This window comes from Zootermopsis nevadensis, unplaced genomic scaffold (assembly GCF_977971745.1).
Source record: "Zootermopsis nevadensis isolate Lab colony 2312 unplaced genomic scaffold, Znev_1.0 Znev_ptg000032l, whole genome shotgun sequence".
Lineage (NCBI taxonomy): Eukaryota > Metazoa > Arthropoda > Insecta > Blattodea > Termopsidae > Zootermopsis > Zootermopsis nevadensis.
This window is the reverse complement of record NW_028259164.1, coordinates 2,403,599-2,429,358: the sequence shown is the minus strand read 5'-3', so window position 1 is coordinate 2,429,358 and position 25,760 is coordinate 2,403,599. Positions and strand designations below refer to the sequence as shown.

General features: G+C 40.7%; 1 protein-coding gene across 5 annotated transcripts in view; it reads right to left on the bottom strand.

Moving 5' to 3' along the window:
* Positions 1-25,760, bottom strand: part of LOC110841344 (hexosaminidase D) — a 97,329-nt gene that overhangs the window by 7,739 nt on the left and 63,830 nt on the right. For 4 of the 5 annotated variants that reach the window (XR_015538098.1, XM_022086808.2, XM_022086807.2 and 1 more), the window contains 3 exons: positions 2,212-2,921; positions 1,600-1,929; positions 1,121-1,369 (listed from right to left, as the gene is read on the bottom strand). Coding sequence is in view for 4 of the 5 variants with exons in the window: in XM_022086808.2 (XP_021942500.1) it covers positions 1,121-1,369; positions 1,600-1,929; positions 2,212-2,907 (1,275 nt within the window). In the remaining variant the exon portion in view is untranslated. Of the gene's footprint in view, positions 1-1,120; positions 1,370-1,599; positions 1,930-2,211; positions 2,922-3,279; positions 3,325-25,760 lie in introns of those variants that run through there. The other variant, XM_087359770.1, reaches the window with a different exon arrangement.

Below are 25,760 nucleotides of genomic sequence, written 5' to 3'. Positions count from 1 at the left end.
AACTCCAAAGAGCAGGGTCTTTCTTCAGAGGCCAGTCATTACGCGCACTTTCTGTAAGGCGAAGATTCATTATCGTGACCATAAGAACCCTGAAATGAACCCTGTCACTAGCAAGTTCAATCTTACCCACTCTCTCACAATCTACTTTTTAAAGCGTCTTCTTTCCTTCAAATTTTACAGCTTTTACAAGTTTTTGGTCATCTCTCCCATGCATGCTACATGTATTTCCAATCTCACCCTTCATGGTCTGATCGCCCTCGTATTAATTACGAATTACGAAACTCATCATTACAAAAATTCTCGCAATTTTCCCGTTATCCCACTCTTGCGTCGAAACATTACGTCGCAGAAGCGTTCCCGATTGTCCTACGTCATCGAAAGAGAAGATTTACTGCCATTCCAAGATACGAGGAAAGAATCTCCGAGTCTTCGACTCGTTCCTGCAAAAACCAAACTTCAAGTCTGAATCAACATGATTTTCTTCTGATCTGATCTGCAGCTTTGTTCATTTCAGAGTTAGAATTTCTTTAAATCGCGACCTAATTTTGACAGACTGTGTACTATAGTTACTGCTGCTGCTATGGATAAAGTTATAAAGTGTTTAATTCAACATCGCCCTTAAGACTTAAAGGATTGTGGAGGCATGGCTCCATCCATTCTTAACCTCCGTTTCAGACAGAGGTGAGTGGTCAGCTTAATGCTTCAACCATTATTATTTGTATTTTAAACAGTATCAAAGAGATGTACGAAAAATTCTTGGACGGTAAATATCAATTTCCAACAAGAATAATTTTTGACAAAAGTTAATGCACCCTCCAGTCTGTAAAAATACGTGCGTTGAACCTGAAAACGTTTCCTTTTTTTTTTTTTTTTCATTTTACACTTTAAAAACCAGAAATCATCCACCACAAAACAACTTTAATGTCAGGTTCTACACAAATCAGTCAGCAGATCAGTTTTGAAAACCCCATCGCTGGCAGACAAACCAAAGGAAAAACAAATGGGGATGTTCGATACCGTCTCACGTTAATACCGACACAAATTCCACTATCAACGTTGGACCCAGATCAAAATAAATGCATCGGGCAAGGTCTGTGCACTCCAGAAGCCAACAGCTTACCATGGGTTCAACGAGTTCTCCGATATGGAACTCTTCAAGGCTTTGAGGGGACAGATGTCTTAGCATATCGTCCCAGACAATGGGAGTCACAGAGCCATATCGGTTACGGACGAAGCTGGCAACACGTGCTACGTGCGACAGAAACAAGGTCTCTCGCATCTGTGAGCGACATCGCCGGCATTCGCCCATCTGGAACACCTCGTCACAACCGATGTGCAGGAAACGAATTCCCTGATGCAGTTCCATGACCTGCGAAACAAAAATTCTTCCCTGAGGTCACCACGACAACCCGATCACGTGCGAGGAAGTACGCACAGCACCACACATTTTTAACCAGGACAGTAGACAGTAATGAGAGGTTACTTCCACGCACTAACCACTTCGCCCAAGATACTGATTAACAGATTGAGATTAGAAAGATGGGTGGACCTCAAAACCAGTGCGAGACATGTCTGCCCGTCGACATTCAAACGCCTTACCTGTTCAATCATCTTCTCTACAAATTCCATGGACGCGTTGAACGAAGGACACAGTGCCTGAGGAGATTCGGGTACCTCACGGAGCTCAGCGAACTCGGGATGTTTCAGGGCGAACTCGACGTGGCCGAATGTTTGCACCAGAGGTATGACATCCAGCTCGGAACCGCGGGCTGCCGCGAGGATGTCTTCAACATCCCGACGGGAATAACAGTTACCAGCAGCGATCGAAGAGAGACTTCCGCTGAAAGGGAACATGTCCTCATACTCCAGCAGAATTCCAGTGGCACCAAGCTGACGTATCAGCGGGAAAAGACGCTTCAAGTAGCTCACCTGCAATCAAACAGCACTGAGTGACCACAGTAATTCCTGAGGGCCATCGTAATGGCCTATCAGCTGCGTCAGATAAATCACCAGTGTCTAGAAGCCTCTGGAAGGAGCACAGAGCACGAAGACCACGCAGGTTTCAGAAGCCGATGGCATCACACAGAATTTACTACGACTACACGGGGTTACAACTCAGAATACAGCCATATTCGTTCTCACCGCCGGTAGAACCTCAGATCCTACGCAGTTAACAAGTTTTTCATTAAACCAACTTTAAAAGAGACTCACCTTTGGAGGCGCTCCTTTGAGATCGAAATGAACGAGCCGTTGTTCAGGGACGTAAGGTTTCTTGGGGTCGAGGTTAATGTACGGAATTCCCATCTGGTAAGAACCCTGCTGGTCGTAACTGTTGTACTGCGCCGCCGACTGCCCTCCAGGTGTCGACAACTCCACAGCGGCCCTCTGCACCTCCCCATTGAACTGTTCCAAAGCCGCCTTCCTCGCCGACAGCTCTTCACGGGCGGGCTGGTCCTCTGGTATACGCGCCCTTGACACTAACCGATTCCTGGCAACCTCCGCTTCACGAGGTGGCGTCACTAAGACTTCCTTACCCCCTGACTGCACAAACTTAACATTTTCACCACCAATACTTCGTTTCAAACCATCTGGATCGTCTTCCAAAACGTTACCACCGCCTTCAGGGTCAGGAAGACGATGTACCTGGACATCATTAGTTAATTTAGCTACGTCACTGTTTCTCCCTTCTTGGTGGTTACGTAAAGTCCTCTGGAGCGGGGATTTATCATCGTTGCCTGAAGTGGGTTCTTGAGGGTTGTCTTCGGGTTTGGAATCAGAACGCGATGCTGAGTTGTATTGCAGACATAGGATGATAAGCACCAGGCAAGCAGCGAGGCCGAGCAGCGTCGATTTACGACGCCACGCGGTCAGTCCCAGGCGTCCAGCGTAAGACGCCGCCAACCCCATCTTGCCGTGCTCCTCTGCAAAGCAAAAAATTTAATTTTGGACATCAAACATTTAGTTAATCTTGCGTGGAATTTGAGTTTGATTCACCGTCTTTAAAAAGGCAACAAGCCTGTCGTAAAGTGAGTTTGATTACATCGCTGTGATCTTTAAAAACTTACGTATTTTCTCTTAAGCAGTGGTATTCGACCTTTTTTGTTCGCGTACCCCCAGATATAATTTCTCTTCAATTTTGTACCCCCAAAAATTGTTGGTGTATAATTCAAGTTATACATAGTATATAATCTACATCTAAAATCAATTAAATAAATTACATTACTGATTATTTAGTGTTTATCATAAAATAATATATATATTTTTTTAAATTTCAAGTACCCCCTAAGATGTCTTCGCGTACCCCAGGTTGAATACCACTGCTCTAAAGAACTTCTAAGGCACTACTCTAAGATTTCTCCAGTAATTCTCCAGAAACTTCTCCAGGACACCCCGAGACCACGTGATGAACAATAATAATTCTCCAGGACACAACCCAACTGATCTGTGATTATAGTGAATCCGCTTACAACTAATACACTTATTATGGTTCGATATATTTTTTTGTTTTTTGTAAAACGTTTCTCTTCTTATGCAAAGACTGAGTAAACTTCATTTAACAGAATGTCTCCAACTTTCACTAAGGTTCTACTGGGCGGGGATTTTATTTCTGTGTACAGAGTAAATGAGTGTAATTTACAGCGGCAGAGGCCATGCAGCGCAGAAGAATGGCCTTGCTTCTGAAGAGAAATATCCCTTCCAAGTCCCAATAAATTACCGGTCCTCAGTTTCTCTCGTCTGACTTAACAGATAGTCTACTCCATTTATCACAGCTGAAACGGACAAATTACGGAAAGCGTACTTGTTTTTTTTTTTTTTTGTAACGAAGCCTAATAACAATACAAACTGCAGAAATATGTTTGAAAAAGTCATAATAACTACAAATAGACTATCATCCATGCTCGCGAATATAAACAACTGGGCGAATTTGTACCACAAGTAGGAGCATTACACGTCATTAAATGTATGCAGAATTCACTGATAAAGCTAGTATAACAAGGCTATGACAGTTCTGCCATCTGTGCACAATGTGTGGAACTTTATTCACATAAATGGACGTTTATTTGTGAACATCCCACATGACAGGGACTGGAGTCAACATTGCAGATTTACAAATCTCGTAGCTTGGCATTTGTGATGGGACACGACGCCCGGAAAAAAGTTAAATTGTGCTTAGCGCTTTCTAGGAAACCCACTTTTTCCCCCAATTGAGCTTATGTAAGACGTGGGTAAACAATTAGAAAGACCCCCACACTCACCTCGTACCCCTCCTCCTGGCAACTGTTACAAAAACATCTCTTCGTCTACTGTAACTTATCGACACAAGCCACTTTTCTCTACCTCACTCTCGACCCACCTCAAACTAACTCCATGCCTTATGGAGAAGCCGATAATTGCTCAGAAAATTAGTAACTTTCATTGATCTACAGGGTTCAATACTGTTATCGGACAGTATCCTGAATCATATAAATCCAGTCCACACTCTTACACTATATTTCTTTAAGATCCATTTTAATATTATCCTCCAAAATGTGCCACTTCCCTTCAGATGTCCAGAATAATGTGTTTTACATATATCCCCCCCCTTTTGATTTGCTGATCTTAATGATATTTTGCCAAGAGCGCAAATTAAGAACGTCCTCATAATTTAACTTTCTCAAATCCCCTTTCACTTTCTCGATTTTACGTCTAGACGTTCTTAATAACCCTTTGTTCTCAAAGACCCTCAATCGACGTTCTTCATAAAGAGAAGTCATTACCAAGTTACAGATCTTTTTTAAAAAATATTTTCCCTCCCCCAATGCAACCCCACCCCCGTCATCCGTCACTCTCCTGTCACCATAAACTGACAGTCACATTCCTATACCCCCCCCCCCCAAAAAAAGTCCGCTATTCATTCGGTTGAACAACTTTTCCCCGCTTCTCGAATTCCCAAATTCCCTCCTCGTTTCTCCTCCCCCCCTCTCAACGCAATTTCCCCCTCCCTTTTCTGTCTTCCAGCTCCTGCTGTTCTCCTTCCCGATCATCGCCATTCATCCTGCGCCATTACACGACACAAGAACAAATCATTGCCATCTGACAGACATGCAAAGTGTTTCAAGGAGACATCTAATGAAATCACACAATTGATGAAGATGGCGGTCTTCTGAATAGTTGCGTTGTGTAGTCTGGGTTTCGGAGGTCCTTCCTGCCTCCATCATCAGGGCGAATAGCCTGTAAACTTTTATGAGACTACAGTCACCGTTACACACACACGGCCCTGAGAACATAAAAATGTCGCTGAGACATTTGTTCGTTTTTCATCATCTCTTAATATGTCAAATCTGAGAGACAGGAAATTGAAAAGAAGGCTTGTCGACCTCTGAATTAAAAGACGATGATGGTTATTAGGGATTTTCCTATTTCTTCGCACCGTTAGCCAGATTCGACGGAAAAAAGGTATACCTCCATGAATTCTTAAGTGTAGAAAAAGAATTTGAAAAGATGTAGGCTCATCTCGTTAAATACTTCTGGAATTGCGCATTGCAATCAGCTGAACACGTATCAGTTAATTTTCATAAGACAACAAAGCGCTGGACACACCAGGAATAAAACTTATACAAAAAAAAAACTTAATAATATGAATTTTAATATTCGGGCTTTTATATACGAAACAGGACGATAAAATACTTTGAAACGATCCATAACTCATACGTTCTTGTACATCAAAACGCTGACATATCCATTCACGTGGCGAATGGAGATAGATTTGTATGATGTAACATATCAGGATTCAGCGCGAGGGAGCTTCAAAGGATATTGATGACTCAATATTACATTCACTTCGAAATCTGATAGCATTCAGTCAATGTTTTACTGCGATCATATCAAATTCTCTGAGCCCGGCGATCAATAACATAACATCAACAAACTCGAACCTTAAATTTAGACAAGTTTCATTTCCCAGTTTAATTACTAGCTTTTAATTATTGCTTTTTTTTATTTATATTACCTTTTCATAAAGTTACGTGATTACGCTTTACGATTATATTTAAAATACACTGTCGAATCGTTTGCACGCACAAAGCCTGGAACTTTCCTTATTTTGCTCGTACATCCCTGATGACTTAAGAAGACGTATCTCACGATGAATGACGCCAGGTAATCACCAGGTACAGCGCGTTACAGCTATCCGACGCAAGAGAGACTGTAAAGAATTCTGATTAAAATTTGTGACTGCCATCTGACAGTAGCTCTCAACGAGATGCTTCAGCCGACATATTAAATATTTCAGAAAAATCTTTTGAAGAGAAGTGAAGAAGAAACGAATGTGATACAGAACCAACTTGTAACTGCATCAACGAAGCGTAATAATCAAATAGCCAACGTGAAGTAGGAGGGGGGGGGGGGGGAGGAATATTAGTTAAGTCTGTTGTATTCTCCCATCCGCAAGACGCCCGCAAGGAACAAAAACATACAAACTTTGGCTTCTGAGCTTCAAACAAACACAACCCCCCCAATTATAGAAGTTTGTAATACGAGTAAAACTTTGAAGTGCCAAAGTCTCTTGTTTACCTGACTGAAGCACACCTCTTCAACTGCATTTGTACATCGTCGAACGATCAGATTGTCAAGAACGAAGACACACAAGAAGACGTACTGTAAAATAAATCGGCTGTTGCCTATTTTACAGAAATATTCCCAGAATTTGCGCTTAGAGACTGAGTAAAACGATGGCAGAGAGAGAGAGAGAGAGAAAGAGAGAAAGAGGAAATTTGGGGGGGGGGAGAAGTGAGAGACACTTCGATATCTGGGGGGGAGAAAGAGCATCTTATAGCTAGAAGGTCCCCAGGCATTGCCCGCTCGTCCTTCTGTTAAGGATAAAGTAAGAGTGAAGGCGTTAGTGTGATGATTGGCATAAAAGGCGGAATTTTGAAATTTTGTATTAGAGAAAGCTGAGGCTATTAATTTGGAAGTTTAATACATAATTTAGAAGTTCCTACTGAGGGGAGGGGGTAAATTTTGACGGCGTTAAGGGGTGGTAAATTTTGATTAATTTAAATCGGGAGGGCTGCATGAGAAGCTTGCAGTGGCGACTTGGAACTTGGGAACCATCTCAGCATTTGCTTGAAGACAGAGGAAAACCAAGGAAAAACCTGTGTCGAGATGGCCAAAACGATGGCAAATCAATCCACATAATATTTAAGAATTCAGTCCGTACCGAAAAGAAAACACCACGCTTCACCATTACAAAGATTAACTGGTTAACCCTTTGAAGCCGAAGTTCGTATAAGTATTACGTAAGAACTCAGTCCGTACCGCGAAGAAAACACTACACTTCACCATTACAAAGATCGACTGGTTAACGCTGTTTAAGGAAATAATCGCTGTTTATAGTGAGAATCATACGAAAACCATAAACAAGTCTATTGGCAAAATACAGTAACTAAATATTGAATCAAGTGGTACATATAGTAACCACAGTGCTAATGAGAGTTAACTAATGGAAACGACCCATTGCATTTCAACGGGAAATTGCGTACTTCGTATCTTAACCCCCCCTCTGCCTCCCCTAGTCCCTCTCGTACTTTTAAATTCTTGCTTCCTTTCGAATCCCTTTCAACTTGAAACAAAATAACATCAGCCCTGCTACGTACTACGTTATTTAAAACGTTTTCATCAACTCTAGAGTAAGACAGCCGGGAAATGTAGCGTGCGTAGGAAGATAATATTAAAACAGATATTGCGAAAGTAGTGATTAAGAATTGTGTTTGGACTCAGCTGGCTCAGAACAGAGACCTGTAGTGGGCTTTTGTGAACACGATAATGAACCTACGGGTTCCATTAAGATATCTTACAACTAGCTGAGATGTGAATGCAGGGATTCCCCATTTGCAGTTGCTTTAATAAAATTTCAAAGTTTAATTTACCACGAAAAATATTCACTCGAAGAATTTTGATGTTTTAATTTTAACGTTTGCCTGTCTTATGTTATTCTTTTATCTGATATTTGAAGATAGTTAAAATTCTGTTGGTAAGTTATATAAAAGCAAAATGAACAGAAGTACAGACGCGATCATAAGCGGTCGAGTGGAAAAAGGAATTAGAAGTTACCCACAATTCTTTGTTTTGTTAATCATTTTCTCGAGTGCGCTTTGCGGTAGACAAAAGTAAACTTTGAATTATTTTGCATACTTAATAGAGAATCGGGCATGCCATTTCTGGTAGTTAAGTTTGCAGATGTCACATTTAGATTTCGTAGTCTGAGTGACGACAGGATGAAGTAGCGAAGTTTTAAATAACATCCATTGTACATAAGCAGATCTAAAAAAAGAAACAAGACATAGAAGGGGGGGGGGAAACAACACAAAATTGTTAGAAAATAAATATAAAAATGATAAACAAGTAAAAATATATTAATTATTTATTTTAATCCGTCTTATCACAATATTTAAAATTTCTTATAATTAAGATAATAAAATATCATTGATGTTCCATATCGAGTGATCGATTTACATCTTGCAACATTTTAGTGTAAAATGTTCCAAGATGTAAATCGATCAATCGATATGGAACATCAATGATATTTTATTATCTTAATTATAAGAAATTTTAAATAAATTATATTGTGATCAGACGGATTAAAATAAATAATTGTTATAATATTCACAATATGACGCAATTACACTATCTTATAAAAATATATTACTTGCATATTCCTTCTGGCAAGGACCCCCCCCCCCCCCCAGAATCCATTCGTGATGGATCGAGTGTTGATGTCTCATGAGGTAGTTGTCTTGACAATGGTATCCAGTCTGCAAAACCTCCCATTGTAGTCTTTTCTGCTTCAAACGATTAAAATAGATCCCGAGGACGGCTTAAGACACGCCTACGACGACGTAAGAGGCATCATTTAAAAACTTCCGAAGAATCAAAATGACGGTAATAGGCATTATTTCGTGTTGGATTCGTAAGAAATGGGAGTTGAATTTCGTCCCTAAAGTTGCGTGCCTGAGGATGGAACGAACATCGACAGACCAATGATGCTCAACTGTTTGTGAAAGGCTCGAGGAGGAACACGAGATGGTTTGGACGACTGCCAAATTACTAGGCGGTCGTAAAGTCATTGAGACAACAACAGTGATCTAGAATGAATATAATAAGATTCCACCTACCTACTGGAACTGAATTTTGTTCTTCGAAAAGACATCGTTCTTGTGTGGGTGTCAGTGTTATGGAGTAGAAAACATTCGATCAAAAACAATTTCTGAAGCACAGAACTTGATGAAGACTTGAGAAAACATTCAACCCCTTACCACGATCAATAATTAAGCATGATTTATCATGGTTACCCCTCCTTAAATATCTCTTTTTAACTCTTGAGAGTCTGCCTTAATTTCTTTCACGTGTCCAGAATCTCCTCGTCCCCCCAAAACGACTTTGACAACAAAAAACCTACTCTACTCGTCCCGATTTCGCACACAGTATAAGACAAACATTTCTGATGTCTTTAATTTCAGTTATAATACTTAAAAAAAACATTTAATTTATCGCGACGGATATTTTTGATGGTGAATGTAGCCTTATAATACAATCCAAGATATTTAAAAATTTATTAAAGTAAAATTCTTCGAAGAATTAAAAACACCAACATGGCGATTGCGCGAATATTCTGGTTTATCTAAAACTGATATACAAGACATATGGAAATAAAACGAATACACAATATGAAGCCTTAATGTAAGAGACCAAATTGAGAAAACTAAACGTAGATGGGATAATATTAAAACTGGAATTAAATATACATGGTGTAAGGTATGGGATGAAATTATCCGGATAGGATAGCGATCAAATTAGGGATTTTGTGAAATCGGTTATGATCCTTCGCGTTCCTTAAAAGTCGTAGAACTTACTGACAGGCTGAACGACTATCAGCTTCTTCAGACTGAAATCCGTAATCCAGCTTGTTTTTGCCAGTTGGTGTAGCGGACTGCAGCACGCCCTGCCAAGTAGACTTTTTCCTTTTTCTATTTCTAAACCATGTGAACCAACGTCATCTGTCATGCCCCACTGAGATGACGTCAACCTCGCCTAAGCCACTTGCAATAATTACTAAAGTAATGTGCAGAAAGGAAAAGAAAAACGAAGTAAGTGGCTTGGCTGCCTCAACACAGTTCGTCTGGATCGCTGCAAACCAACTACAGGAAGGTGTACTCCAGATGGAGTAGACTACCAAATTCATTCCGTGCAAATTTATATACGTCACAGACTGATGCATGGTCACAGATATCACACCGCATACATTAACAAATTATAGGAAAATTGCTTTTGTTTCGCTAAATAAATATTCAAATTTTCTAAATATATGCATCCCTGAAGACGGAGGCAGTAGGTTCCTCGGAAACGTTTGAACCTACAATGTCATGGTTTCTGCTTATCTCCTCAGCCAATGTTTATTGTTTACTTAATGATTATGTAACCAGCTGTCTGTGTAATGTTCCGTCGGTAATTAATCATTTGCATATCATTTTAACGTATCAATAATTTGATTAACTCCAGAGTGACAAGGTGACAATCACTGGACAAAATAAAATTGTTGCACCAATGCCTTCAAAAAAACAACATGGAGGTCGTACGAACGTTTGAGGTCGGAGTGACAAATGAACCATTTAATATTTGACCCTGAAATTACATACGATAAGAAATTTTTATCACGGTACTCATTTTGTAAGACGTAAAATAACAAAATGGCTGCCAAGCAAATATATACAATTCGCATTGTTTGACAGAGATAATTAACAAACCATCGGAAATACCGAGCCCAGTAAGATACGAGGTGCGATCGGAAAGTTTCCAGACTGTGTCAATAGAGGGCGAACCGGATGTAGTACGAGCTTCTGCCGCTAGGGGGTGCGGCCTACATTCATAGTGAATCAGTGTGCCAGCCGGCATCATCGAATTAGCATTTGTTTCTTAGTTACGGGCGTTTTGGTAGTGCATTACACCGACCCTCCTGCGATTTCGGAATGGCGTGTGCATCAAATTTTTGCCAAAGACTCGCCAAAACGGCTACGGAAACCTATGAAATGCTAAAGCAAGCATTTGGGGAGTCCGCAATGGGTCGTGCACAAACTTTTGTGTGGCATTCACGTTTTAAAAATGGCCGAACCTCTGTGGATGATGACGAGCGTTCTGGACGACCATCTTCGAGCACAACGCCCGAAAATGTTACGAAAGATTCGGCAGGCCATTCACGAAGATCGACGTCGTACCATCAACGACTTGTGCGACATTGTTGGGATAGGCTATGGGACCTGTCAGCTGATTTTAAAGGAAGAACTCCACATGCGATGCATCCTGTCTGAGGACCAGAAGCAGAATCGACTTCTCGTTTGTCAGGAGCTCAAAGATCTTGCAAGAACCGACCCCAACTTCCTTTCTAAGCTCCGTGTGACTTCTTCCTCTTCCCAAAGATGAAAATTCAGCTAAAGGGAAGGAGATTTGAGACGATAGAAGAGATTCAGGCAGAATCGCAGATGGTGCTTGACAGGCTGACAAAGAAAGATTTCCAGGGATGCTTCCAGGCTTGGCAGCGGCGCTGGGATCGTTGTGTTCACTCCCAGAGGAACTACTTCGAGGGTGATGGATGAATTTAATACCTGAGATAAGTGTATCTTTTTTTTATAGGCGCAGTCTAGAAACTTTCCGATCGCACCTCGTACATTATAAACTTACAAGCAAACAACGTTAGAAATAATGTTTATCGGTCGACAATTACAAAACGTTATAAATACGTCAACATTTGAGGTTATGCCCGACAAGTTCCTCCAATGACAGATAAAAATAGCAATACTCTTACAGGACACATTTAGGTATCGAAACACCCAAAAAAATAAATTAATTACAGCAGGTTTCAATCCTATGAGCATCATACAGGTTAAGTACAAACGCACATTACTTAAAATTACAACACAAGCATTGTAACACTTCCCAAGTCCGTGAGTTCTGAAGGAAATTCTTTGTTTACAATTTCTACTAAAAGGGATATTTCAATTTGTGAAGATTCTCGTCAACATTCCTTGAATAACCTCTTAACCTCACAGTCAAAGCTGCTCAAAGGAAAAAAGATGAAAGAGGTAACATACAGAGAGACAGAATAATGAGCACAGATGTAGAAAACGGACCGAGAAAGGAGACTTACAGCGAAAAGGCAAAGTTTGCTTACAAATATAAAGTTCGGAACATATTAAGGTTGAAAACGAATCAGCCAAAAAACGTGATATTTTAAATTCTGTTAAAAGAATTATATTTCTTTAGAGAAACACGAAGGCTTGTTTAAAATCGCACAAAGAGTCCTAATGACAATTTTATTACGCACAAAATAACGCACCGCCCAGTTTCCTGATCTGGGATCTTGCGTCTTGTATAGTCTGGTAGAAGTTTTCCTACGTTTCAGAGGTCTTTGCTACCTCCATCATCAGGGCGATAAAACGTCGGCAATCTTCTATCAGACAACATGGCGCAACGACGCATAAGTCTGTCAACGTCGGAGTAAATATCGGATAAGATTTCGGCTGTACTCTTAGAGGACACACACAAACAGAAATACCAACTTGATGTTAGTGATCTCTAGAAGTAAAATTAACTGCATTTCGCAAAAAACAGGTCCAACAGCTCAGATTCCCTTGAACTCCCATATAGGGTTGAACTTTCAACGAGTCATTGCACGTGACAGCTCCTCTCTGTTCCCCGCTCTGTTCCCTGATACAGACGGAACGTGTACTAACGCGCTAGTTCCATTATTCACCACTTCAAGGAACGGCGCTGCAGTAGCGAAAGAATAAAAATAAGAGAATAAAAGGAAATACAAAGAAATGGAGAAGCCAATGTTGAGAAAAGAGAAAAATAAACTTGGAATACATGAAAATAAAAATATTGCAGAAAGAAGGAATTAAAAAAGCAAAGGAGGGTAAAATAAAATAAAATAAAATAAAATCTGTTACTAACGTTTTAAAAAGTTTTATCAGAAAACATAACAATGCCTGACTTCATATTTTCCACAACGCTGTAATTTCGACGATTAACCTGGCGTATAATTTACTACTTACATGTCCATACGAGTTAATAAAGTACTGTATTCTATGCGTACTTACTAAGAATCCACTCTCTGTAGTTTCAAAGTTACGGATTTCGGTCAAATTGCCTCTGACAAGATCCGAACAAGCATCACTCAACACACCCATGTCACATTGCCGTCATTTCCCCTATTTCGAAACGTCACTGGCCACCGAACATAACGCATTCCATTTCGACAAAGAACGCAACTGAACAGGTTAATAAAAGAACAAATTATCTCTACTGTTGAATTGGGGGATCACAGATTAATACTTAAGCTGCCCCACAGAACGCAGAACACATTTGCCCTGCATATGGTAATGTATTCTAATAGTTGCCTAGGCGACTGAACAGAAATGCGTCTGTCGCCGACCCCCTAATCACATTTCAGGCTGCAGAGGGTAGAAACACTTCACACCCCACTAAACCAGAGGGTAGAAACAGACCGGTGAAACAGTAGAAAAGTAGATAAATTATTCAACAACAAAAACAGATTCTACTGGCTTCCGAACACTTTCTATACTCACCCCCACCTACTGCCGAGGTTGAGAATTAATTGGAGCTATACAACTCTTCCCCCAAGCGTCTAAATGGCGTAGAGTGGGACAGTTTTACTTACACAGGACACACGGCTCGAATATTATACACACGCGTGCACACACGAGGAGCAGAAATGTGCTTCATTCCTTTACGTGTAGAAAAACACAGCTGAATCTGTACATAACCCCTCAATAGGGGGGTTTATTTCGCGTTAATTGACACGATTTGAAGAGTCTTTTTAAATGAGGACAGAAGAATCTTGTATGCTACATAAAAGAAGGGGAATTTGTTGATTAGCTGAATGACTATTAACTTCTCTAGAAGTCTCTGTTCCATGAAAGTTAATTATTGCTGAAAAGAAACTAAGAGTACCCCCCACCCCCCTTAGCTGACAACCATTTTCTGAAGTTAATTATACTGATGTCAATCTGTAAACAAGCGTCTCCAATATCCTGAAGAAAATGCACATTATATTAATCTTTGATGAGGTTGGTACAAGTGACTCACATAAATCTGCTGTAACCATTAGACGACGACAAGATCTAGTGTGGAAGACAAAAGGGACTACATTACGCGTTGAACGTTTACTGACAAATTAACGATTATACGGTGACTCTATGTGGGAAACATTTCTATTGTAAGAAATCTGAGTTTCCTATCGTTTAACAAATGTTGTGAAGTACCTGCATTTAGATTTCCGTCTTCTGGGTTGTTGCGCTGTGTAGTCTGGTCGATGTTTACCAACGTTTCAGAGGTCATACTGCCTCCGTCATCAGGGCGATGACGGAGGCAGAATGACCTCTGAAACGTTGGTAAACATCGACCAGACTACACTGCGCAACAACCCAGAAGACGGAAATCTTCATACTCACCGCTGTGAGAACCTCAAGTTTTACATTATTATTATTTATTTAGTGTTCTGTCTGACGACAGGTCCATATGAACAGGATCCTTCCATCCTTTTCTCGGACTGGGACCTGTTCATATACGTTCTTGGCAGATGATCCAGAAGTGGTTTGCCATTGCCTTCTTCTGTGTGTGAATGGGATGCCACGGAGGAAAACTCCGTGTTGCCTAGACCACGGCCTTGCCCAACACAAGTTACATATCTGCATTTAAATCACTGGTACGATACAAAAATATTAAGTGCCACAATTTGTGAATTCACATTAAGATAATTTTTGCCGAAACGCATTTAAAATTAAGTAACAGCAATGTGACAGTCTGAACTAAAGACCACGAAAAATCCTTAAATAAATACTGAGTATCAACCTTATAAATTATCTATACAGCAGTGAACATCACCAAGAAGTATCGCTCGGTTCCCCCCCCCCCCCCCTGGGAATTGTAAGATTTATCGCCGTAAATCATCACAGCAGTAAATAGAAAATATGTATGACGTCACATCCTGTCGTTTTCAGAATCTGAACACAATGCCAGTAAAAATAATGCCGAGAGTGTGAACCAACTTTCACGTGTCAGGACGATGAAATGTCCTCCTGTTTACTGTGTTAAGTTTGTTACAAGCTTAAAACAGTTCATAACATACGTGTCACCTGAGAAATAAGCAATTTCATTATTACCGTCCATTTTATTTTAAGAAACCTCTGAGCTGGGAACGGGTGATTTAGTTTTAAAATAAAATTTGTTCATTGCCAACTGCACGACACAGATTCATAAATTTTCATTAAATATGTCTGACATGACATTCCTTTTCGCCTCAGTAAATATTTTACGAAAATTAAAACCTGAAAAGAAAAATGTATCCCGACTTTCATTAGTGATAGAAAGAGGCACTTGTACCAATTTTACTGCATAATGGTAATCTTAATTTTGAAAACAATATAAATCGTCATACACGAGTCAAAACTCAACTCTTGAAAGAAAAAAAAGCAGAAGATTACAAATTCGAGAAAAAAACATCTGTACCAATATTTCTATGGACCTTGTTCTTTGGGCCCAACCACGATCCACCGTCGGGATTAATATGAGGTATTAATACCATGTCCAATGTCCCGCGTCTGTTCATTTATGTAAGCGTATTATCAGGACCCAGTGCCATGTCACGTACCGCTGAACACGATCCAGCTGGCAACTACACAAAACGAACAGGAAGGTTACCTTAATTTAACGTAGTTAAACCGGTTCAGTGCTTCAAAACACCACGGAAACTATCTAGTTTGCTTGCGCCCACGGAAGACCGTTCATCCACCATGTTTCTGGACAACAGATAAGAAAAATACTGAATTGTCTAATAGATATTCCAATTCTCCGAATCCATCCAATCAAATATGAGTAGAAGGTTTTTTTTATATTCCATGCTGTCAGTATTGATCATTTTTTAGCGTCAGATAGCAAATAGATCCAGTTATCGGTCACAGTGGTAAGGTTAATCAAATCTGCCAGTCCTTAAGACAGAGATAATCAGACTTCGAAACGTCCTTCTGAAAAAATTGCATTAAATTTACTCAAAATGCGGACGTCGTGTTTGTAGGTCTGTATATGCCTATTTAAGTCCGTACTTTACATGAAAGTGAAGTCAAATCGAATTGTATTATTTCATCCTACAACCTTCGAAGCTGAAACTAAATAATATTTAAGAATTCAGTCCGTACCGCGAAGAAAACACTAAACTTCACCATTACGTAGACTAAATGGTTAACGCTGTTCAAGGAACTAATCGCTGTTTATTCTGAGAATCATATGAAACGCACAAATACGAAATGCAAAGTTTATGACCAATGGCCCAGTTTTGCAACAGGAGAACATACTGTCCCCATCTTCAGGGCTAGAAATACACACATCATTTTAAAGATCAGAGCACGCATAATGTAATGTTGTCCTTGACATTTAACGAAGCACCACGACACACAGGCAAAGCTCAACGAATTCTTAATCTTTGGCTCTGGATTTAAGTAGTTAGATTCACGCCCCGGCCCTCTTCATCCCTGAGGGGAAACCCCCCCCCCCCCCCCCAGTAACCACCGGGCACGTAGCTCGGTGGGCACCAGAGCCTGTATGGAAAAGAGAAAAATCCTCTCCTATCGGGAATCGAACTCCAGTCGACCAACACATTGCATCGTAGTTAAAATGGTACGACGTACTCTCTGAACGTAAACGCTGCTGCTGCAGCGAACAGACAAATTGGCGAAACCTGTACGTAGTAGTTCATAATTGGGAGTGGCAGTGCGTAATTGGAGGCCTAAGTAAGAGATAAAATGATTGAGGCAGAATTACACGCTGAACCAAGTCAATTAAACGAGCAAAGCAGTTTATAATTAGACGAAGCAGCAGTGAGGCTTCATACGCATGCGCGCGTATTTAATGAATTTCATTTCACTTCGCCTTTACATAAATTCCGTCAAAATTATTAAGGTCAGAGGTCTCAATTACGCCGAACAGCGCAGTGTGTGTGTGTGTGTGTGTGTGTGTGTGTGGGACGTGGGACCCTGTAGCACTCTACGCATGTCACGACAAACACAAAACCATAAACTGCCTGGGGTGTATGCAACCAAACTGACATGCACGAATGTAACGTTGCCTACATCTTACTTCACATGCAACTACGGATTATTTCCAATTAGAAACGCCAGGATATATACGTACAAGGGGCACAGAGAGAAAGACAGAGAAGGATGAAAAGAGAGGCAGAAAGAAAGAAAGAAAGAAAGACAGAAAAAGAAAGAAAGAAAGACAGAAAGAAAGAAAGACAGAAAGAAAGAAAGAAAAAGAAAGACAGAAAGAAAGAAAGAAAAAGAAAGACAGAAAGAAAGACAGAAAGAAAGAAAGACAGAAAGAAAGAAAGAAAGAAAGAAAGAAAAAGAAAGAAAAAGAAAGAAAGAAAGAAAGAAAGAAAGAAAGGCGAACAGAAAGTAGGACAGCCTCTTCTCTTCTTCAGTCTCAGAAAAATAAAAGAAGGCAAGATGGCTGTCTTCTGGGATGTTGCGCCGTGTACTATGGCAGAAATTTACCGACGTTTCGGAGGTCGTTGCTGCCTCCATCATCACGACGTAACCTGATTATGTCGCGTAAAATCTCGAAACATACGAAAACGAGAATTCATAACAACCTAGCTTCATCCATGCTTTTAGGCAAGTGAAAGCTGAAGAGCGAATGTAAACTACAAAAGAATAATTACAGCCGCTGAAAATGAAATTCAAAATAAGAGGAAAACAGAGTCAGGTTGACTATAACAAAAACAAAGTCATTTTCAAAATAATCAAAAGCAAAAGTTGCATTAAACAAATTTTGTATATATACACGCACGCAAAGGCACGTGTAGGTCGTGCGTGTATTTACTACATTTTATTCAGTCACAGAGCGAGCGAGCGTCATAAAATTCCCTTACACCATTTTTGCACGTTCACTGGGCCTCTTTTCACCACGGCAAGGCGCTTACTCGGGTTTTGGGCAGTGGAATTAGCCTCCAGACATGGAGGGTGAACTGACACATTACGAAATGTCACACTAAGCCGTGGATTTCGACGACGGATCGTTCGCTGGTTGCGAAGCAACATAAAATGTACATGAAATATCAAACCTGGAATGTCAGGAGTCTCCACAGGCCTAATTTAATGGTAGAAGTTAACTTTTCCTAAACAACATTACTGCCCTTCACTAGACCCCCAATTCTGGGCCAGATGAAGCCACTTCAGACAATATTTATAATCATTTGAATAAAAATGTTCTTGGATATTATCCATCGTCTAGTAATAGGGATTAGCTCTATCTAGTGCGCCCAACTGTGTACGAACCTGAAGACGGAAATAGAGTCCCATCTCCGAAACGTCGTTTTACGTTTTATATTTACTAGACGATGGATAATATCCAAGTAAATTTTTATTCAATTGACTCTTCACCATCGTCAAGAAGTTTTAGATTTAATATTTATAATTCTTAATCTACGCCTCGGACTGCACCTTTCCAGTAGTCGGACAATTTTTTATATGAATATTATCAACTGGTAAAGAGTTTTACTTCATTAGTCTGCCAGACAGAACGGTGGAGGGGACATGCCAGTTACTCAGTGCCCTGGACACACCCATATATCCCTATGGTGTAATATTTTCTGAACACCCCAGAGACACGATAATATCTGCTTATGTAATTAGTAAAAAATTTAATTTTTAATACAACCTCTTAACCAATTGGTTCCAGTTCTCTGTGTAAAGATTTTCACCAATCATTCTGCCTTACGAAAGATTCTGAACAACACACAGAAACATAAAAATTTTGCAAGTACGTTGTACCACTAAAAACTTGTGTTTTGAGTAGAAACGAATTACGAATAGATGAACGCATATCGAGGAGGGAGTGACAAGGCGTGGACCCTGACGAACACTGCCCTGTCCTCAAGCTTCAGAACCTATCTATCAACGTACAGAACAAAATGCACGAACATCCAGTTTTGGCCATCAGTTTATAATAAGACAGCACAGGGAAAAATCAATATCATAAACACAAGATCAACTTAAGTTATAAAATGTATTCATAGCGTGACAATTCTGGTGTGACCGCCTCTGCTAATTATGCCACGAACGCCCGCTTTATCCGGGGTAAATGACCTTTACGAGGGTGATTTTTCGTTACAGAGTTAAACCGATTTATCATGTTCAGGGAAATAATCGCTGTGTTCACTGAGAATCATACGATGCCCATAAATACACAGTGTGTTCAAAATGTAGAGGCGCTGAACGTTAAATGAGGTGGTAAATATAGTTACCACCGGGTTTTAAATGGCTAAGAGAAAGTAGACGGAAAAAAAAAATTGTCTTCGTCCGAAACATTTCACGTAAGAGAGTAAAATTCGTGGCGGAGAGCCTGAAGCAAACTGTGTCATAAAGATGGCGTGACGCGATGTCGGAAGAGCTGTTCCTTTGCTTTATTACGCTTCTGCAAAAGATAAAAACTACACGTGTCGTTGAACAACGCCGATCCTTGATATCTCTTCAAAAACTGCAGCTTGGCGTATTTTTTAATTTTTTTTTTTGCAGGAATAAAACGGATATATTTACTGTTCTTCCGAACAATATTCTCTCCGGAGTATCTGTGGATCACACGGTGATTTATGTACTTTAAAACGATGATTCATTATCTCTTAAAACGTTTCCTCCGAAAGTTCTTACATCACCAACATAAAAAATAAAAATCTTACAATATCCGGGACCGGACGACCGGGGTTCGATCCCTGACAGGGTCACAGGATGGTTCGTCTAGCCTCTGCTCTGGGGACCAACCAGCCTCCTGTCCAGTGGGTGCCGGGGTCCTATCCCGGGATTAAAGCACGGCCGGGACGTGACGCTGACCACTCACCCCATCTATTGCCGAAGTTAAGAATGAGTAGGAGCTATAATTCCACTCCCACCTCCCCAGACGCCAACATAACCTACAGAGGGACAGCTTTAATTTTTAAGAAATCTTAAGCGATGAAAATAAGTAGAAAGAACCGTTGTCCTCCAAAATTCAGTAACTGTTTCATGTTTCCCTAGTCAGACATCCTCATAATATCCTCAATATAACAATTTTGGTTATAAAACCTGAAGGGGAGATGCCACTCGGAATACCTAGGCATAGATGGTAGAATAATATTAAAAGGGATTAGAGAGAAACAGGGTTCGAGGATGTGAGATGTATTGATTTAGCTCAGGACAGGGCTTGGTTCTGGGCTCTTGTAAACACGGAGAAGAGCCTTCGGGGTTCATTAAAAGCGAAGGAATTCTTGATGAGCTAAGCGACTATCAGTTTCTCAAAAATAAATTTGTTAACATCGCCATGAGAAGGTTCTCTGCAATTCGGTTTACTGCAGTCCCCCTATTTTCTTAAAGTTCTAGGGTGTAAATGTATATAGAGCACCGGAACGTCATTTCTTTGTCAAACACTTGTGCACTTTACGTTCCACTTTCAAGTTTCTTGATTAGTCCCCAAGTTCATCAATCACCATTACCCCAGCACTGTCACGTCTTAATACGACGGTCGAACGAGGCAGAAATAGCGACAGAAATCGGTGCCTGGGACAAGGACTGAGGGCGAAACCGCGTACAGGATTCTCGGTGGGAAAGATTGTCAGAGAAAAATTTTAAAACAATATACGAGGTGCGATCGGAAAGTTTCTAGACTGCGCCTATAAAAAAAAGATACACTTATCTCAGGTATTAAATTCATCCATCACCCTCGAAGTAGTTCCCCTGGGAGTGAACACAACGATCCCAGCGCCGCTGCCAAGCCTGGAAGCATCCCTGGAAATCTTTCTTTGTCAGCCTGTCAAGCACCATCTGCGATTCTGCCTGAATCTCTTCTATCGTCTCAAATCTCCTTCCCTTTAGCTGAATTTTCATCTTTGGGAAGAGGAAGAAGTCACACGGAGCTTAGAAAGGAAGTTGGGGTCGGTTCTTGCAAGATCTTTGAGCTCCTGACAAACGAGAAGTCGATTCTGCTTCTGGTCCTCAGACAGGATGCGTCGCATGTGGAGTTCTTCCTTTAGAATCAGCTGACAGGTCCCATAGCCTATCCCAACAATGTCGCACAAGTCGTTGATGGTATGACGTCGATCTTCGTGAATGGCCTGCCGAATCTTCGTAACATTTTCGAGCGTTGTGCTCGAAGATGGTCGTCCAGAACGCTCGTCATCATCGCCAGAGGTTCGGCCATTTTTAAAACGTGAATGCCACACAAAAGTTTGTGCACGACCCATTGCGGACTCCCCAAATGCTTGCTTTAGCATTTCATAGGTTTCCGTAGCCGTTTTGGTGAGTCTTTGGCAAAATTTGATGCACACGCCATTCCGAAATCGCAGGAGGGTCGGTGTAATGCACTACCAAAACGCCCGTAACTAAGAAACAAATGCTAATTCGATGATGCCGGCTGGCACACTGATTCACTATGAATGTAGGCCGCACCCCCTAGCGGCAGAAGCTCGTACTACATCCGGTTCGCCCTCTATTGACACAGTCTTGAAACTTTCCGATCGCACCTCGTATCTGAGGTTACCAAAGATATAAGCACACTTACGTCACAAAATGTTAACGTGTTTAATGGCTGTGTGTATACATCTTTTTTGGGGGACACTCTCTATAAGCATACTTACGTCACAACCCACAAAACGAATAAACAAATTACTGCTTCGAGCTACGGTTGTTTTATCCTAAGGATAAAACTTACAGAGTGGCCTGGACGAGATGTGAGTCGATTTGAAAATGTTTCAGAACATAAAGTCCCTGTTTTTACCGAGAATCGAAAGTTGGCTGCCGAGCCTGCAGCTAGCCACTTTACTGACTGTACTATGAAGTAGTCAATCAGCTAGGGCGCTGAGCGCAGGGTTAATAACATGTTGTGTTCCGGAACTGGCTTCAACTGGCTACGTATAGTATCCAATTGCAGGTTTTGGTAACTAGTTTCGGGCTCTCCTACCAGATAAGAATTTACAGGTCTCTAAAGGACGATATTGGTTAGAGTTCTCAAGGTATCATGTTGCTCAGGAAAGAAAGAAAACCTGTGGTCTGATCTATCTGGTCTTGGATCATTGACATTGAATTTCATGTAAAATTTAGTGAAAACCAACTTATGTGGAGAAGCTTTTGTTAGAAATATAGTTCGAAATTAAATTATATCCAGGGTAAACAAACCACCAATCCTCGATAATCAGGTTATAGGTTATTTGTTTTAGTGACGTGTGAGCTTCACTTCTGTGAGGTCGATAACAAGCCCTTCGTTTGTTATTACAAAGGAATACTTTTAATTAAGATCTCGAGAACGCGAGATGCCAGTCGCTCTGTAGACTTCGCTGTCACTACAGATACACCTTCGACCGAATGAAATGTGTAGAAAGGAGAAACTTAACGCTTTTGCCTGTCTCGAGTTTCTATAATCCACCCACGTTCCTCATGCGAAGTAACACATTAACTTAGCATAAAATTCTTCAGACAAAACTTATAAATAATTGTCCGTATTTGGTTCTGCTAACAAGCAGACTACATCAGCCAAAGACCAGATCCATCGGTTATGTTTTTTTAGACATTAACTCTTTAAATTGTAGTAGTGACTATATGTACCATCTGTCTTCGGAGTCAGTAATGATGTGTTTTGTAATGATCGGTTTCGTATGGTTACCAGTGTTGACAGTGACTATTTCTTTGAACAGCGTTAACCATTTGATCTTTGTAATGGTGAAGAGTTGTGTTTTCTTTGCGGTACGAACTGAATTCGTAAATATTATACAGACGAGCTTCAAAGGATTAACCATTTGATCTTTGTAATGGTGAAGTGTTGTGTTTTCTTTGCGGTACGAACTGAATTCGTAAATATTATATAGACGAGCTTCAAAGGATTAACCAGTTGATCTTTGTAATGGTGAAGTGTTGTGTTTTCTTTGCGGTACGAACTGAATTCGTAAATATTATATAGACGAGCTTCAAAGGATTAACCATTTGATCTTTGTAATGGTGAAGAGTTGTGTTTTCTTCGCGGTACGAACTGAATTCGTAAATATTATACAGACGAGCGTCAAAGGATTAACCATTTGATCTTTGTAATGATGAAGTGTTGTGTTTTCTTTGCGGTACGGACTGAAATCTTGTATATTATTTAAATGAGACTTCTTCTCGTTTAAAGTGCTTCCTAATTTTGTTCTGGTCTCTGGTTTCTCTAGAAGGGCCCTGCTCCAGTCAGCTGTTTCCAGGGCAACCTATAGGAAGCAACGGTTGCTCATGAATGGATTTACACACCCATACTTAGTTAGCAACTAATTATAACCTAGTCTTTCCGTCCGTTTAACCAGTCTGATAATAACTAAAGAGATTAGGAAATGGGCCACTTTTCTGTGCCAGACAGACAGACAAACACCGAAGTATTTACCCAAAACGTCCTTAATTATTGTGAGAATAACCAGTCCTTTGTAGTGTTCTTACAGGGATCCTTTGAGAAACACTTATAAAACAACACAAAGACAATATGGCCGTTAAGACAAAGCTTCAGCACAACTCGAAGTCTTCGAAGTGGAAATGTTCAGGAAGAGATGGAGGGACTGGAAAGTTTGACAACAACACTACCCTCACAGGCGAAATAATTCGCATCTCCAGTTTCAACCAACACAATTTTAGCCCTGAAAAGCGTGTCACAATAAACGAGATATGGTACAGGAAACAAAACACAGACAGACAGACATACAAGTTACTATGTTGGCCAAATGAAGATGGCGTCGAGGGGAGGTGGGTCGGAACAGAAGACATTTCCTGTGCTAGTCTGGCAGGAAACATTAACTTCCTCCCACCCATCGACAACTTGCTCGCGGTACTGACACACATCTACAACGACCAACGCCAGCACAAGCTGGTTTAATAAAGTAATTTACAGGAAGCAGGCAGATGGAGATCATTAATTATGACTGTATACTGCGTCGACGTTTTCCTAAGAGCCAGGAGAACGACCTTGAGGATTCGGAGCAAGTAACAACCAGGAAGGCAATCTCAAAATTAAAGTACAGTCCGCGACTGTAATCTTGAGACTTGCGGGGCGAGGAAGTTGGGGGAAGGAGGACAAGTAGGGTCTGCCTTTAAAGCTTCGGACCTCCTGCATTCCTTGCAAAGTCTCAAGATTACAGTCGCGAACAGTACATTCGCCTTCACTTGAATACAGTAAAGCAAGTCCCTGGGCCTAAATACCACAAAATAAAGACGTACAGCATATATTTTACTATTTAGTGTTCTGTCTGACGACAGGTCCATATGAACAGGATCCTTCCATCCTTTTCTCGGACTGGGACCTGTTCATATACGTTCTTGGCAGATGATCCAGAAGTGGTTTGCCATTGCCTTCTTCTGTGTGTGAATGGAGTAATTGTTGGGATGCCATGGAGAAACCGGGGAAGCCCCCGGAGGAAAACTCCGTGTTGCCTAGACCACGGCCTTGCCCAACACAAGTTATAAATTCGGGCACCACCGGGAATCGAACCCGAGACCCCAGGATTACAAGGCCAGCGTTCTAACCGCTAGACCACCGTGGCGTGTGTACAGCATATACGCAAAGATTTACGCATTCTTAACTTCAGCACTTGATGGAGTTGAGTGGTAAGCTTCTGGCAACTTTATCTCAGGGAAAGATGCCCCCGGCTCCTTGGATGAGAGAGTCAATGAGTCAATGAGCCAAGGCTCACAGATGGGAAGAGAAAAATTGTGGTAAGATGAAAATATCCCTGCTCAAGCCGGAGATAGAAACGTGACTGTATGGCCCACGTCCAGTGAGTGATTTTACCGACTGAGCAAATCGGAATACATGTATTCCCACTTTCCAATTTTGTTATTTAAGAAGCATAACAATCAGGCAGGTACAGAATTAGCTATGAGACGAATATGACCGGGTAAGCGATCATCAGCTTAATTACCTGTTTAGTTACGTTAAGACAATGGAATATCAAAAAGCAGAACTGAAAATAATAAACACGCAATGGTGAAATTCTTTAGAAGAAAAACTGCAGAATTGTTGGATGCTGCTAAATCAGAGAGACAGAGAGATTGCGTTGTGTTACAAGTGACGTCACGTACATTTTCTACGGCAGTAAGACTTTGCAAGTCGTGCAGAGGATAGGAAAGAAGATACCTGCTTCTACAAAATTCATGAGGTCATCACCAAGTCACACATGCATGCACTGCAGTATTAAAAAGCTAATTAGATCCTTCCATCCTCATTAACCATCAAAGACTAGTTAGTGGTAACTGTACGTACCAATTGCTTTAACAACCAGTAACACTGTATTTCGTATTTTATTTGTTTCGTATGATTCTCACTGTAAACAGCTACTACTTCCTCAAACAGCGTTAAACAGTCGATATTTGTAATGGTAAAGTGAAATGTTTTCTTTGCGGTACGGACTGAATTCTTAAATATTTAGACGAGCTTCGGCTTCAAAGGATTAATACCTCGCAGACTCTAACTTAACGCAGTTTTCTGGAAAGAAAGGTCTCAACTCAATATCCAAAAGTCTCAGTGTTTTAACCAATGGTTATACAATCAGTCTCCCTATCAGAATTCTCTGAGTATACTTAAGTCCCTCATCTTAATTAAATGTTCAAGCCCGTCGTACCATTTGTTCCTCCATTATCCTACCAACATTCTGCTACGAGATCTGTACACGTCAC